The 13,622-nt window shown below is 51.9% G+C and overlaps 3 protein-coding genes across 8 annotated transcripts in view; 2 read left to right on the top strand and 1 right to left on the bottom strand.

Moving 5' to 3' along the window:
• The first annotated feature begins 1,169 nt into the window (after positions 1 to 1,169).
• On the top strand, positions 1,170 to 10,136 carry LOC112943024. Its single transcript, XM_026034102.1, has 2 exons — positions 1,170 to 1,247; positions 6,925 to 10,136. Exon 2 carries the CDS (start codon positions 6,935 to 6,937, stop codon positions 9,557 to 9,559), a length of 2,625 nt encoding a protein of 874 aa, XP_025889887.1. The 5' UTR covers positions 1,170 to 1,247; positions 6,925 to 6,934; the 3' UTR covers positions 9,560 to 10,136.
• Positions 1,180 to 3,511, top strand: LOC112943025. Its single transcript, XM_026034103.1, has one exon. It carries the CDS (start codon positions 1,517 to 1,519, stop codon positions 3,212 to 3,214), a length of 1,698 nt encoding a protein of 565 aa, XP_025889888.1. The 5' UTR covers positions 1,180 to 1,516; the 3' UTR covers positions 3,215 to 3,511.
• Positions 10,137 to 12,092: 1,956 nt separating the features above from the next.
• Positions 12,093 to 13,622, bottom strand: part of KRCC1 (lysine rich coiled-coil 1) — a 14,889-nt gene continuing 13,359 nt past the window's right edge. For 4 of the 6 annotated variants that reach the window (XM_026034112.1, XM_026034116.1, XM_026034118.1 and 1 more), the window contains exon 8: positions 12,890 to 13,444. The gene's annotated coding sequence lies outside the window, so the exon portion shown is untranslated. Of the gene's footprint in view, positions 12,514 to 12,889; positions 13,445 to 13,622 lie in introns of those variants that run through there. The other 2 variants (XM_026034113.1, XM_026034114.1) reach the window with 2 other exon arrangements.

Below are 13,622 nucleotides of genomic sequence, written 5' to 3'. Positions count from 1 at the left end.
CAGTTCTGGGCTCCCCAGTACAAGAGGGATGTGGAGCTGCTGGAGAGAGTCCAGCGCAGGGCTACCAGGATGATCAGAGGCCTGGAACATCTGCCCTATGAGCAAAGGCTGAGAGAGCTGGGTCTGTTCAGCCTGGAGAAGAGAAGGCTGAGAGGGGGATCTGATCAGTGTGTATATCTTCAGGTAAATACCTGAAGGGAGGGAGTGAGGAGAATGGGGTGGCCTCTTTTCAGTGGTGGGCACCAGTAAGACTAGAGGAAACCACCACGAACTGGAGCAACAAAAGTTCCACAGGAACTTAAGGAAAAGTTTCTTAACAGTGAGAGTGACAGAGCCCTGGTACAGGCTGCCCAGAGAGGCTGTGGAGTCTCTTTCTCTGGAGATCTGCACAACTTGTTTGGATGCCACCCTGTGCCACATGCTCTGGGTGACCCTGCGTCTGCAGAAGGATTGGACTAGATGATCTCTAAAAGTCCCTTCCAACCTTAAAGATTCTGTGATTCTCCCYGAGGCCAAGGGCCGCGCCTGAAGCCCAAAGTCACGATGAGGCCCTAAACTCGATCTGTGAATTTTGCTGCTGCCCGTCCTTGCCCCCTGAGGCAACTGGATTTCAGTGCTGGAGGTCTTGAACACACTGGTGCTGGCTCAAGGGGTGTCTGCTCGCCCTTAGCTTGCTCTTAGCTYGCCTTTAGCATGCTGACGGTGCTGCAGGTGTGAGTTGTGAGGGCACCTGGAGCCCTAGGGTGCTGCTTGCGATGCCCCTTCAAAGCCCAGGGGCTGCCYTGACCCTGCTGCAAAGATGCTGCAGATGGGGGGGATTTGGGGCAGTGGGTGCTGCGTGAACRCCCTCAGCTCTCCCTCTTCTGGCCAAGCACAATGCACGCTTAGCATGAGCGAGAGTTACCGYGACTGACTTGGGATGAATATCTGAAATAAAAATAATGAAAAAAGCAGCTGCTCTTGTGTGGTTTTGGGCTTGCTAATCAGTGCAGTAGAAGATAAGGAGGGCCAAGGGAACTGTCCTTGGGAAAATAGGGGCAGGAATGTAACACCTGAGGGAGGAAGAGCCACAAGGAAGTAAACAGCAGCATTATCAGTCTCAAACAAAGRCCTGCAGGGTCTATAAAAAGTGCCCGGCACAAAGACCCTGTTAACACCTTGAACCTAAAGGTGCTGAATCCGCACAGACTTCTGCAGCGACCCTCTCCTGCTTCCCGGGACGCCCAGGACGTCTGCCCAACGGATTGGTGAGATCTTCTTCTTGGGGGCCTATACACCTGTGCTTGGCTTTGCCTGCTTGCGTGCTGTCCTGGGGAGCTTGTCGGGCAGGCAGGGCCTCAGCCCCGGCRCTGCCGGCGCGGCCGCCCGCCTCGGGGCATCCCTGGGTGAGCTGCTGAGGTAGACGAGCTCCTTGGGGAAGGCTAGAGGGCTGCGGCCTTCCTCTGGGCTGGGACGGGGCGCGCGTGTTATGGTAGCATCGCTCTGAGGCAGCACTGCTTGATCTCGACCYCTTGCTATGATGACCGATATTGTCAGTAACTGGAAGCTGGAGCAGTTTGTGCTCCAGAAGTGCCTCCCTCCGATCTGGTCCCCGGGAGCTTTCCAGGGACCGGAGGCCTACCAGCAGCTGTGCCAGCAGTGGGAGAGCTGGTCCGAGGAGTCCAAAAAGCCCAAGCCCACCAACAAGTGCAAGAAACGGGCTGCACTGCAGGGGTTGCTGATGGTAGGTAGGGAGTTGTCCAGACTGCTCAAGGAGGCACTTGAGAGTGTGCAGACACTGGAACAGGCCAAGGGCGAGCTCAAGATGCAAGTGGACAACTTGCGGGCAGAGGTGCAGGGCTTGTGCGGTGACTCCCTAAGGAGCGCCGTGGAGATCACCCGCCTGGAGAACAAGCTGGGCTACGAGAAGCTGAAGACGGAGGAGCTGGAGAAGGAGGTGGGCAAGTGGATAGGTGAGACGCACGATGCGCAGAGCGCGGTGAGGGCTGTCCTGCAAGACGTGCAGCGGGACCGCGGCAGCGGGCCCGACCATAAGGTGTGCCACGCTAAGATCCAGGAGCTGCAGGCCGAGCTGGGGGTGTCCAGGGGCATAGTGGCCGCGATCCAGGGGAAAAGGAACCGGTTCGGTAACGGTGACAGTGAGGACTGCTTGGACCCCCACCCGCCGCACTATGACTACGAGGATGATGTGTGGGGAGCAAACAGCCCCACGAGGCCTTCTCCTTATGCCCCGCTGCGGGAGGAGATGTGCCARCTGCAGGGGACAGAGGTGGAGGCTACTAAAGCTAAAAAGAGTGCGGCAGACGAGCCCCCTGCCCACGTGCCGCTCCAAGCCATAGACACCAACAGGGCTGTGCTGTGGTTCACCCCCGAGCAGCTAAAGACGGTGGGGAAGATGCTGGGCCCCTTGACCAAGGAGACGGCCGTGAACTGGCTGTCGAGAGCCCAGAGGCTGCCGCGCTGCCAGAACGGCAACTCGGTGAGCGACCTGATAGATGTGGTGAGGAAGTGCATGAAGCCCGATGACTTTGCGGCRCTGCCGGGCGACGTGCAGATGGGGAACGTGCAGGACATTGGTGACGTTCAGTCTGCCGTGCTCAAGGTGTTCTTCCCGGAGGTGAACCCCTTGGTGCTCTTCCACCAGGAGAAGCAAAACCCCGAGGAAAGGCCCGACGCATATGTGAACAGGAAGAAGATGCTGTACCAGATGGCAGGGCTGCCCGGGTCGAAGGACTCCCCCCTCGACTTTGACAGGCCCGAGTTCAAGGAGCCGCTGGTGGTGGGGCTGACGCCCCCGTTGCGGGTGATAGCAGGGGGGGATGCAGCGAGGAAGCCGCTCTCTGAGCTCGAGCAGATCCTCACGCAGAATTTCGAGCTGCAAAAGCAGGCGTTCCCAGGGTACATGCTGGGGGGGAAGAAAGGGAAGTCTGCAGCCATGTCCTTCCAAAACGCAGGGGTGAGGAAAATGCAGGGGGACAACAGGAAGGACCCTGAAGGCAAGAGCAGCTCAGGGAAGGAAAACCAGCAGGGGATGAGGTTTCAAAAGTCCAACCCTTGGAGGGCTGAGCTGAGGAAGCGCTTGATAAAATACGAGAAGCAAGAAGACATCGACGGCCTGCCAGACGCTGAGCTCTTCCGAAAGCTGGCACTGCACGAGGCCAAAAAGCACAGCAGCTCCAACCCCATCGACCCAGGGTCTAAGGCTCAGCAATAGGGCTGCCAGGCACCTGCATCGCCCCTTTTTGTGGCACCGATTAAGACCGATTTGTGGGGGCGCCTGATAGTTGATATAACTATTGGAGGAGGGGTGCTTGGACAAGTGATGTTAATTGATACTGGTGCCTCTTATTCAATTCTGAATATGACCCCTAGTGAGACTGGACTCTTTCAAACCTCTGAAATCATTGACATAAATGGACTCAATGGCCAAAAAGCTTCTGTGCCATTTACCGGGCCCATACCATTTGAAATTGGCACTGCCAAAGGGTCAGAAAAATTTGGTAAAATGGAAATGAAAGGAAAGCCCGGAGTTTTGGCCRTCTCCACGCTTACAAAGCTGGGGGTAGTGGTTGACCTGGCAAATCAAGCACTTTTACACTGTCCCCAAGGAGATGCACAGCTGATCGCAGCTAGTCACAGAGTGATGTCGCTAAAAGCCCCAGAGCTCCTGRTCCATCCCGAATGGGAACCCCGCGTGAAACGGGTCACGGAGCAATTCCCACAGGTGTGGGCAAGAAGCAAACTGGACTGCGGGCAGATAGATGCGGTAGTTGTGATAAAGGGGCCTGACCCTCCTCCTCAGCAGCAGTATGAGTATCCTGTGGAGGCTGAGGACAGCTTGTGGGACACAGTGAAAACTCTGCTGGAGCAAGGGGTGCTGGTGGAGCAGCAGAGCAGTAACAACGCTCCTGTGTGGCCCGTGCGGAAAGCGGATGGGAAAACATGGAGGCTGACAGTTGACTATGGTGCCCTCAACCACGTCACCCCGCTGAAAACATCAGTGGTGGCCAAATGCCCCGACGTCATGGCAGCCATTTCGCGGGGAGCCAAGTGGTTCTCAGTGCTCAGCCTCTGCAGCGCCTCCCTTGCCATCCCCCTGCACCCTGAGTCCTGGTACAAGTTTGCGTTCACGGTGCGAGGACGGCAGTACACGTTTGCTAGGGTGCCCCAAGGGTTTCACAACGCCGCCGCCATCTGCCACGCGCATGTGGCGAGGATGTGGGATAAGCTGGGGCACAAGGCAAATGTGCTGTCCTGCGTCGGCGATATCCTCATCCATAGCCACACCAAAGAGGAGAACCTAGAGGTTCTGGCGGAGGTGCTGGAAGTCATTCAGAAAACTGGGTTCAAAGTTAGTCCAACCAAGGCCCAGCTGTGTTGGAAGGAGGTGTCCTATCTAGGGGTGACTCTGGGGGAAGAAGGGAGGTCTCTGGAGAAGCAAAGGGTGGAGCTCATCCAGAAGGTGTCCGCCCCAGCCGATGTCACCACCTTACGGTCATTTTTGGCTCTCGTGAGGTTCTCCCGAGAGTTCATTGAGGGCTACGCAGAGAAGGCTGCCCCCCTGTGCAAGCTCCTGAGAAAAGACACTTCCTGGGAGTGGGGCCCGGAGCAGGATGAGGCAGTTAGGACCTTAAAGGAGAGCCTGGCGCAGGCGCCCGTGCTGGCCCATCCGCAGGGGGACCGGCCCTACGAGCTGCAGTTGGACAGCACACGCAAGGCCCTCAGGGCCGTGCTCAGCCAGCGGCACGGCACCGACCTCCTCCCCGTCGCCTACGCGTCGCGGCTCTTGACAGCAACCGAGCAGCAGTTTACKGAATATGAAAGGGAAGTTCTAGCCTTGATCTGGGCCCTGCAGCACTGGGAGTATCTGGTGGGGGCGGCACCGGTGCTGCTGCGAACGTCACACACGCCGGTGAAATATCTCGTGTCTGGAAAGGGGAGCGAGGGCGCCGTGGGTTGCCCCAGGCTGGCTAACTGGACGCTCTCCCTGCTCCACAAAGACGTCACAGCGGGGACACCAGAGCTGTCCCCCGGCACCTACACGCTGGTCATTGGTGGAGAAAGGGGCGATGAGCAGGGCTGTCCCCTTGCCCAACCGAAGCCGCGACAGCCGCCCCTGTTTGAGAGCAGCATCACCCTGGCAGAGGCCAAGGCCAGGGGCTACGTTGTTTGGTTTGTAGACGGGTCGAACTACCACGAGGAGGGGGTGCCGTACACGGGCTACGCCGCCGTCAACAGGGCCACGGGCGAAGTGGTCAAAGGCAAGTGCCTGCCGCACTCGATCCAGGCGGCCGAGCTGGTGGCGGTGACGGTGGCCCTGGAGAACACGCCGGTGGATCAGCCGCTGGCCATCTTCTCCGACTCGGGCTGGGTGGTGAGGGCGGCGCTCGAGTGGCTGCCGCTCTGGAGGGAGAGGGACATGCACTCGGCGGACGGCAAGCCCGTCACCTACGCCAAGAAGCTGCTGTACCTCGCCAAGCTGGCCGAACAGAGGGCACATCCAGCCCACATCATCAAGGTGAAGGCCCACAAGAAGGGCACGGAGGAGGCCAAGTGGAATAAGGAGGCCGACGCCAAAGCAAAGCAAGGAGCTAAAGTAGGCCAAATGTGGAAGGCCAGCAAGCCTGCGGAGAATGGCCCGGTTTCAGTAGCTGCAGGCAGGAACAGAGAGAGCGTGGACTTGGCAGGCTTGCAAGCACAAGACCCAACCCTCCGAGATTTGATTCAGGCCAGGGAGTACAAGGGGTGCAAGGTGTGGAAGGATGTCTCGGGTCTGATACTAGCACGGAGGGACGGCGCAGACTTCCCAGTGTGGGTCGTGCCTGAACTTGTCCGAACAGAGTTGGTAGCCCTGGCGCATGAGCAGGGGCACTTGGGAACAGACAAAACCTTGGTGAGGTTACAGGGTGCTGGGTGGTGGCCTGAGATGAGAGATGACGTAGAGAGGTACGTGAGCAACTGCCTTATTTGTGCGGCCAACAACCCTGACACAAAGTCCACTAAAGGCCTCCTGGGCCAYCAAAGGATTTCTGGGCCGTGGAGCAAGTTGCAGATGGAGTTTATTGGACCCCTGCCCCAAACAGCACAAGGAAACAAGTACTGCCTGGTAATCGGTGATAGTTTCACCAAGTGGGTAGAAGCATTTCCATCTCGAAACAACACAGCCAGCACTACTGCCAAGATCCTGGTAGAGCACGTGTTCTCCCGGTGGGGAGTACCCAAAGAAATTGATTCAGATCATGGCCAGCGCTTCGTTGGAGAAGTCACAAGAGAGGTGTGCCAGGCATTAGGGATTAAGCAAAAGCTTCATATCCTGGGCCATTTCCAGAAGCCTGGATCAGCTGAGGGGCCTAACCATACATTGAAGACAGCACTGAGGAAACTTGTAAACCAGCAAAGGAAAGACTGGGATCAGAAACTCCCGTTGGTCCTGCTGGCMTTACGAGGTGCCCTTGCCTCTCATAGAATTTCTCCCCCAAAACTAACTCCTGGAAGAGACCCAAAGATGCTGGGACACTGGTGGCAAGGAGGGGAACCGCCGGATGAACTACAGCCCCGCGTGCTGACGGACAGGTGGATTCAGGAGATGTTGAAGACGGTGTCAGCCACCTACCACCAGCTGGCCTTGGCACAAGAAGCCAGTGTCCCCAAGATGGAGAAGCAACTGGGAGCGTTGCTGCGGCCCGTGGAGTGGAACACGGGTGACCTGGTAATGTATCGGGGGGTTAGAGAGAAGAACCAAGTGCTGGGACCTCAATGGACCGGGCCCGTTAGGATTGTTAACAAGGCCAGCCCCACTATGTACCAGGTAGAGATAAAAAAGGGGAAGAAAAAGCAGGAGAAGTGGCTCCACTCTTCACAATTAAAAGCCTGGAAGGGAAATTAACGGGGCTGGAGAGCCCGCCTTTTGTTTATGTTTTGCAGGTAAAGAAAAATGGAAGGAGATTGTGACCGACGGGAAGGGCGAACTTCGTGGCATCACCAGCCCTGTTTGCACTGCGGGGAAAAAGATTTCAAATTTGTGGTTGCAGGATTTGCTTTGCTTTCTGGTATGTTTTTAGCACTGAGTGTGGAATGTGCCCAATTAAATGATCAAATCTTCAGAGCAAACCTTAGCAGTTCCCTCTTAGAAAGGCACTTTGACAAACGGGCCACAGCCCAGCACAGGGTTAGAAGATACACAAAAATTGGCACAGATTGGCCCTGGTCTCAAGCGCATGTAAAATACACAGGAAGCATGGGGTTAAATTCAAACAGAGGCCTAAACCTGTCGACAGTGGTTATGCACGGGTCTGAGGTTTACCTGGCAAACGAATGGAGCTGGGATAGCACTAACAGACTTCCTCAGTTGCTTGGGAAGGTAGGCCAAGAAATAAAAGTTGGATGCCGGGTAATTAACGGATCCACTTATGAGCGGGTAACGCAAATCTCTGTAACTGAAGTAAAAACGAAGAAGACYCAGAAGAGAAACTGTGCCTTGGAAAAATTGGATTGTTGGTGCAATTTCACGCTGGTGCAACCAGTTTTTGTGGTCTGCCTGTGGGCCCGTAACACCGTGGGGCTATCGTTTAAATTCAAGATTAGCACCACAGTGCACTCGTTCGCTGCCATTAAGATCCCGAAGTGCCATTTTTTGGCCTGGCATGCGGTCCAATACGCTGAAGTTGGAAACCAAGTAAAATTAGAAATTTGGTACTCTCAAGAAAGTGTAACAGATCCGATGCAAATTAATGGTGCCACTGTGACTATCACTGCCCCTAATGGCCACAAATGGGTTGTGTCAGTAAATTGCATCCGCGAGAGCAAAACGCTGAAGAAATCTCAATTCAGTGCAGAGGGTTCATGGTATAATCAGGATTATGGACACTGTCCACAYCCCATCATAAATCTTCAGGTGTGGTGTCAAGGGAATTTGAGCATACAGATGTCCTCAGAGCTTGGAGGAAAATGGCTAATAGCAGGCCCTGAAGGTTTTAAAAAAGAATTTAGCATACTTGCTGTCTTGCGCCCTTTTGTTTCAAAAATAGGCCCTTATGTAGTTAAGCAAAATCATATCCAAGAGTTATTAACTGGGCCCATTCGGTCGCTGAAGAAGGTGGTGTTATCCTTGTCCACCGTTAATATTTCATCGGTCAGGCCACACTGTACCCCCTTCCTGTCTACCCTCTATACCGGATGGTTGGCTTGGCTTCACAGCCGGTCCATCCATGAAGCCCGGACTAAGCGCGACCTGCTGTCCACAGCCCTGGGAGGAGGAGGAACCGGCCTTGGAGTACTCAACAGCATGAATGCTGAAGTCCTTGCCAATAAGATAGAGGCTGTAACTTCTGGAATGCAAGGCCTTATAAATCCCATTAATTCCTCCCTAGCCAACCTAGGAATGGGGCAATGGCTCGTGTCAGATGTGTTACCTACCTGGGAACAAATAAGTGAGAAAGATCACCAGGTGTTGCTGCAAGCACTGGGAGTGGAACAAAATAACGTATCCCTCGCTCTTAGTTGCATCCAGGCCCAGACGTGGGTGCAGAGTGTCGTTGCAGGCATATTGAGAGACGGAGACAACGGAGTCCTTCCCACCGAGATCCGAAAGATCGTGTGGGACGCGGCCACGGAAAAAGAGCGACAGCTCCAAGCGTGGTGGAGACTTGTGAACTTCACCCACGACCAGGTCCTCAACGCAGTCATTGCCTACGTACTGACSGTGGCGGATGCCACCATTGAAAAGGTTTACCCCATTGTAGCCCTAGGCATTAACACTAACGAATCTGTGGTCTAYCCCCTGGACCACCGAATGTGGGCACGGGTGTCTGGTAAAAAATGGCAATCGGTAGATTTAGAAGCCTGCATTTTGGAACGGGGGCTGGGGTTCATATGCGAAGATGATGCCCTTAAGGCGAGCGATGTTTGTTTTGATACCAAGGAGGGCGTGTGCCATTTTGAGATCAATCCGCAGAGCAACAATAAAACCGCATTAGCTTACGTAGGGAAAGGATGTGTGTGTTTTAGAACAATGTGTAAATACGTGCTAATTAATGAAATTTATAACCAGACGGTGTTTAATGACTCTAATACGTGTGCTTGCAATGTAGTTATTATTAGAGGCTGTGATTTTGTGTAYAAGACGCCTGTGTTTACTAGTCAATTGCTGATTAGAAACTATACYCTATATCATAGCATAAACCCGACCCCCATCGGTATGGATTTGTCGCTTGTAAAAGAAATGTTAGAGCATGCAGATTTACAACAGCTTTTAGAAAACGCTAAGGCAGAAGCTAAAAAGATCCTAATAACTGTGCACCATGATGGCAATGTGATAAAGCAGGTCATGGAACGGATTAAGCGGGTGGGAGACCACCACTGGTGGGAAATCTTCTTTGGCTGGTCACCTACAGCGACCGGCATCTTCAATGCACTGCTGCATCCTGTTGTGGTTATACTGCTRATGCAGATCTGTGTGTGTGTTGCCATGATAGCGACCTGCTACTGGATGAGGCAGGTGAGACACTATCTTGATGACCAGCTGAAAAGCRTGGGTCTGGCTAAGCGCCTCCTACCATAGTCAAGGGCAAGACTGGGTTGGCCTCTGTGTTTGCCACCAAGAAGAACCTTGAGCTCCGCTGTTGGCTGCAACCCATTAGGCGTTGAGCGGTGGGGACACATGCCATGCCAGACCTTGATGTGAGTGATGGCCACCTCTGCTCTGAGGGCCATCCAGGAGGCGAGTGCAGGCCAAGCAGCCTGCTGTTGGCATGAGTGACAGTTAGCCTAAGTAACCTGTGATTGAACTTCCCACCCCCAAATCACCATAAGATGCTGCTCTTGTGTGATTTAAGACTCCTTAAGCAGAGCAGAAGGGCAAAAGGAAAGCCAAGGACAGTGTCTTTGGAAGAAAACAGAAAGGAATCTAACACCTGCGCTAGGAGAAGCAGCCACTGAAGATGGCAGAGGTGTTACCAGCCTCAAAGTCTTCAAAAGACAATAAAAGAACCAGAAAAGAAAACCCTGGACTTAAAGGAGCTGAATCCACATGGACTTTTGCAGCAACCATCCCCAGGTTCCCAAGACTCCCAAGACGTCTGGCCAGCGGATTGGTGAGATCTTGTTTTTGGAGCTTGGACATCACTGCTTAGCTTTGCTTAGTTTGCATATATTCAATAAAATTTGTCTGTTAAAAGATGAACTGTCTATTCAATTACTGACTGCTGGGCTGTGTGCTACCCAGGGTKGCAATTCTGGCTGCGCTGCTAAGAAGAAATTTTAGGATGAGAAAGATTTTCTTCTCTAGATCAGTATAAGTTGCCCCTTTTGAAATACCCTGAAAAGAAATTAAAGCGGTCCCAAGCTGTTCAAATTATTTTAAAACTAGTGATTAAARAACAATGAACAATCAAATGAAAAAACAGCTAATTTCCAACCCATGCGTCCGATCTCATATCCAAGATGTTGCTTTGAGTGTGTATGGGAGGGTCTAMATGTGCCAAACCCTGCTTTTTTTCCTACTCCTAAAAGAACCTTCATCCTCCTAGGGATGGGAGGATAAGCACTTGCCCTACACTGCTGTGACCTGCCTGGGAAAGGCTTGGGATTAACTTCCTTTGCACCCTGCTTCTCTGTGTGTTTTAGCCATATAAAATACAGAAGAAACCTGCTCAGTTAAGCAGGGCTGACAAGAACAATAAAGCACCTTTCTTACTTGCTAATACCTTACATAATTCACTGTAATTAATTTCCCTGTGAATAATTACTGTTACATAAAACTGTGGCCTCTCTAATCTGTTTTGGGAGCCCACAATGGGGAAAAGGAACCATAGAAATTCCACCCAATTCACATATTCCCTATTCTGCTTTGCAAGGGCAGCACAATATTTCACAGTAATGCTCTGAAAACCAAGGAAAAGGGTGGGAAGCTCTGGGGATTCCAAACTTTTTCCTGTTCCATGTTGTGCTGATCACAGTGACCCAGCAGGCGGTAGCAGAGGAGCAGCCTCACTGCTCTGGGTGCGACAGACTTTGGACGCAGGCTGATGGGGGAACCTTGGGCCATAACTCTTGTCCGTGTTGCTGGTGGCTTCAGTACATTTGAAAGAAAAGGTCTTACCAGCCTCCTTTTCTGATGCAAGAGAGTAAGAAAGAAGCCTGCATTTATTCCCTGGGTCTTCCAAAAACCACTTGCCCTCTGCCACGTGCAGATGAGAACCTCTCTGCTCATATCACAGAAGCTGTGAAGGTGCCCTCAGATGGCAGAACCTTCCAGTCCTTCTTACACAAAGAAATGGTTCTTGGGGAGGCCCCACAGCCAGCTGTGATGCGCCAGCTCCCCTCAGCTTCAATTAATCAAATAATCACAGCTGACCTATGGGGCAGTTTCACAGACCAGCCTGGTTGCCTCTGCTTTGGGCTGCACAGACGAGGTGCCCCCAGCTTGCAGGCCCCACTGTCCTTGTCCTGCGGGCTAAGATGCTGCAGGGAAACTATTTTGACTCAAATGGAACAAGCAACGCAGAAACAGGCCTCGATCTTTCTTCAGGACTCCTGCAAAGCTCTCCTGCTTTACAAGGAGCCTACAAGGAATCTACACATCCACAGAAATTGGATTCATCTAGCTTAGATCTCCGTGATATCCCTCAAGCCCCACACATTTTGTAAGGCAGCACACATCACAGGAATCTTATGAACATAAATCAAGAGTAATAGCAGATTCCCTGGAGAATTCTGTGGTGAAGCAACACGGAGGCTGCTTACCTCAGTGTTCTGGTTGTGACCCATCCTTAAGATACCTTTACAGTTAAGAACAAGCCTTTTATTCCTATCATCAGCCCTGCTTTGTAGCTAGGCAAACAATCCCTCGGTTCCTCCTACTTGTAAGTATTTCACTCTACCCCAGAGCATACCCATGATTTATAGTATTCATAAAGAATCCAGATACTAGTTCCAAACTATTTACAGTCTGTAAATTTATTGCAGACATGCGCCAGTATAACTGAGCAGTGAGAGAGCTGGTATGAGAACAGCAACGCTGGGTAGCTTCTCCAGGGACAGATTCCAGCTTCAGCTCTTTTTTTGCTGCTGTGTGAAGTCCCGGAGAAATCCTGTGCCAGGCCAGCGCTCAGTGTGAAGGAAGATGTGGGATTTATTTCCCTCAACAGCCTGAGGAAGGGATCAGATATACATCAGGCTGGTTAAAAGACATCTCAGTAGGGAGTTATTTCACTTTTAAGGGTGTTGAAATGACTCATGTCATATCCTGGAGAGGGAAATGCAGGGTATTCTAACGGGTTCACACATTTTCATAAATAAAATCAAACACAATGGAAACAATTTCCTGTTTTGAGAGATCTATCATTAGCACAACAACTGTTGAGTTTAGCAAAATTAACAAGAACGCATATATGGTTTCAATTAAGACACTGTAATTAACAATTAGGTTTCCTTCTACAGCATGGGGCAGTCAAAATGCCCTTACTCCCTGCGCTGCTCTCAGCAGTTTCAGCAACGAATGAGAATCACAGGGACCTGAAAGAAGAACAACAAGATGTTACTTGGAATAGGGCAAGTAAAGTGCAATGGGGAAAATAAACCAGCCCTGTGAACTTCTGACCACATTTCGCTTTCTTCACAACATCTATGGAAGCAACACAAGGCTTCACTCAGTCACCAAGAATGGAAAGCTGGTGCCAGCAAAGGGGCGAATGTGGATAACCCGTCTGATGGGAGAGGAGGAAGAAATCATAGGGCATGGCTCCAGGAGGTGAATGATGGTGTAAATTAACAGCACATCAGCTGCTCCATGAACACTGTTCTCCTCCATAAGGTAACTTGTTTGTGCAGCTGGGCATGAGGATACAGGCCTGGTCCTCCCAGTGGATTTGCCCAGATTGGCTCTGTCCCCTGCATATCCATGGATCYGCTGCCCATATCCATGCATGGCCACCAGCAATGCAGGAATGAGTCTTGCCTGAAGCTGCTTGCATTGTACCTATGTTACTCTCCATGCCTCAAACAGACGGAGGCTTGTTCAGCACATGGCCACTAAGATCATTAAGGTCACAGCAAATATCAGCATAGTGAGACAGGGAAAAGAGGAGGAGAACAAATTTCAGTGTCCTTGGCTATCTATTGCTTTAATATCACCCTCTGTGAAGCCTTTTCATGCAATTCTAGCAAATTATTCAAGCATTAGCCTAGCAAATGCATTCAATGTGCATATGCAGTATATTCTTCCTGTGAACATCACACTTTCTGCAAGACAAACACGCTCTGCTGTGCAAGCAGGATCCAAACCCAGATGCCATCAGGGAGTGCTGGGCACAGAAGAAAGCAGAAAATCACAGGCTCACTTCACTGTAAGAGTCACACGTCATCCAGGTGGGAGAGACAAACTGCAGCAGCTTACACAGCAATGACTCCCAACGGAGAGAAGGTGGAGGCAAACTTCATGGGTTCCCTAACAGGTAAACAGACACAGGTACCATCAGTTGGTTTAGTCGCTGCAGCATTTCCACGGCCACCCTTAAACTGAATAAAGATCAGGCATTTCAAGTATGAATGACTAAGGCAAGGCATCCAAACCTTTTTTTTAGTCAGTTGCTTTACCTTTGACTTTGCCTTTGAGGGCAGAGCGG

The sequence above is a fragment of the Nothoprocta perdicaria genome, unplaced genomic scaffold, assembly GCF_003342845.1.
Source record: "Nothoprocta perdicaria isolate Ctin4 unplaced genomic scaffold, notPer1 scaffold_14, whole genome shotgun sequence".
NCBI classification, from domain to species: domain Eukaryota; kingdom Metazoa; phylum Chordata; class Aves; order Tinamiformes; family Tinamidae; genus Nothoprocta; species Nothoprocta perdicaria.
This window is presented reverse-complemented; position numbering and strand designations above follow the sequence as displayed.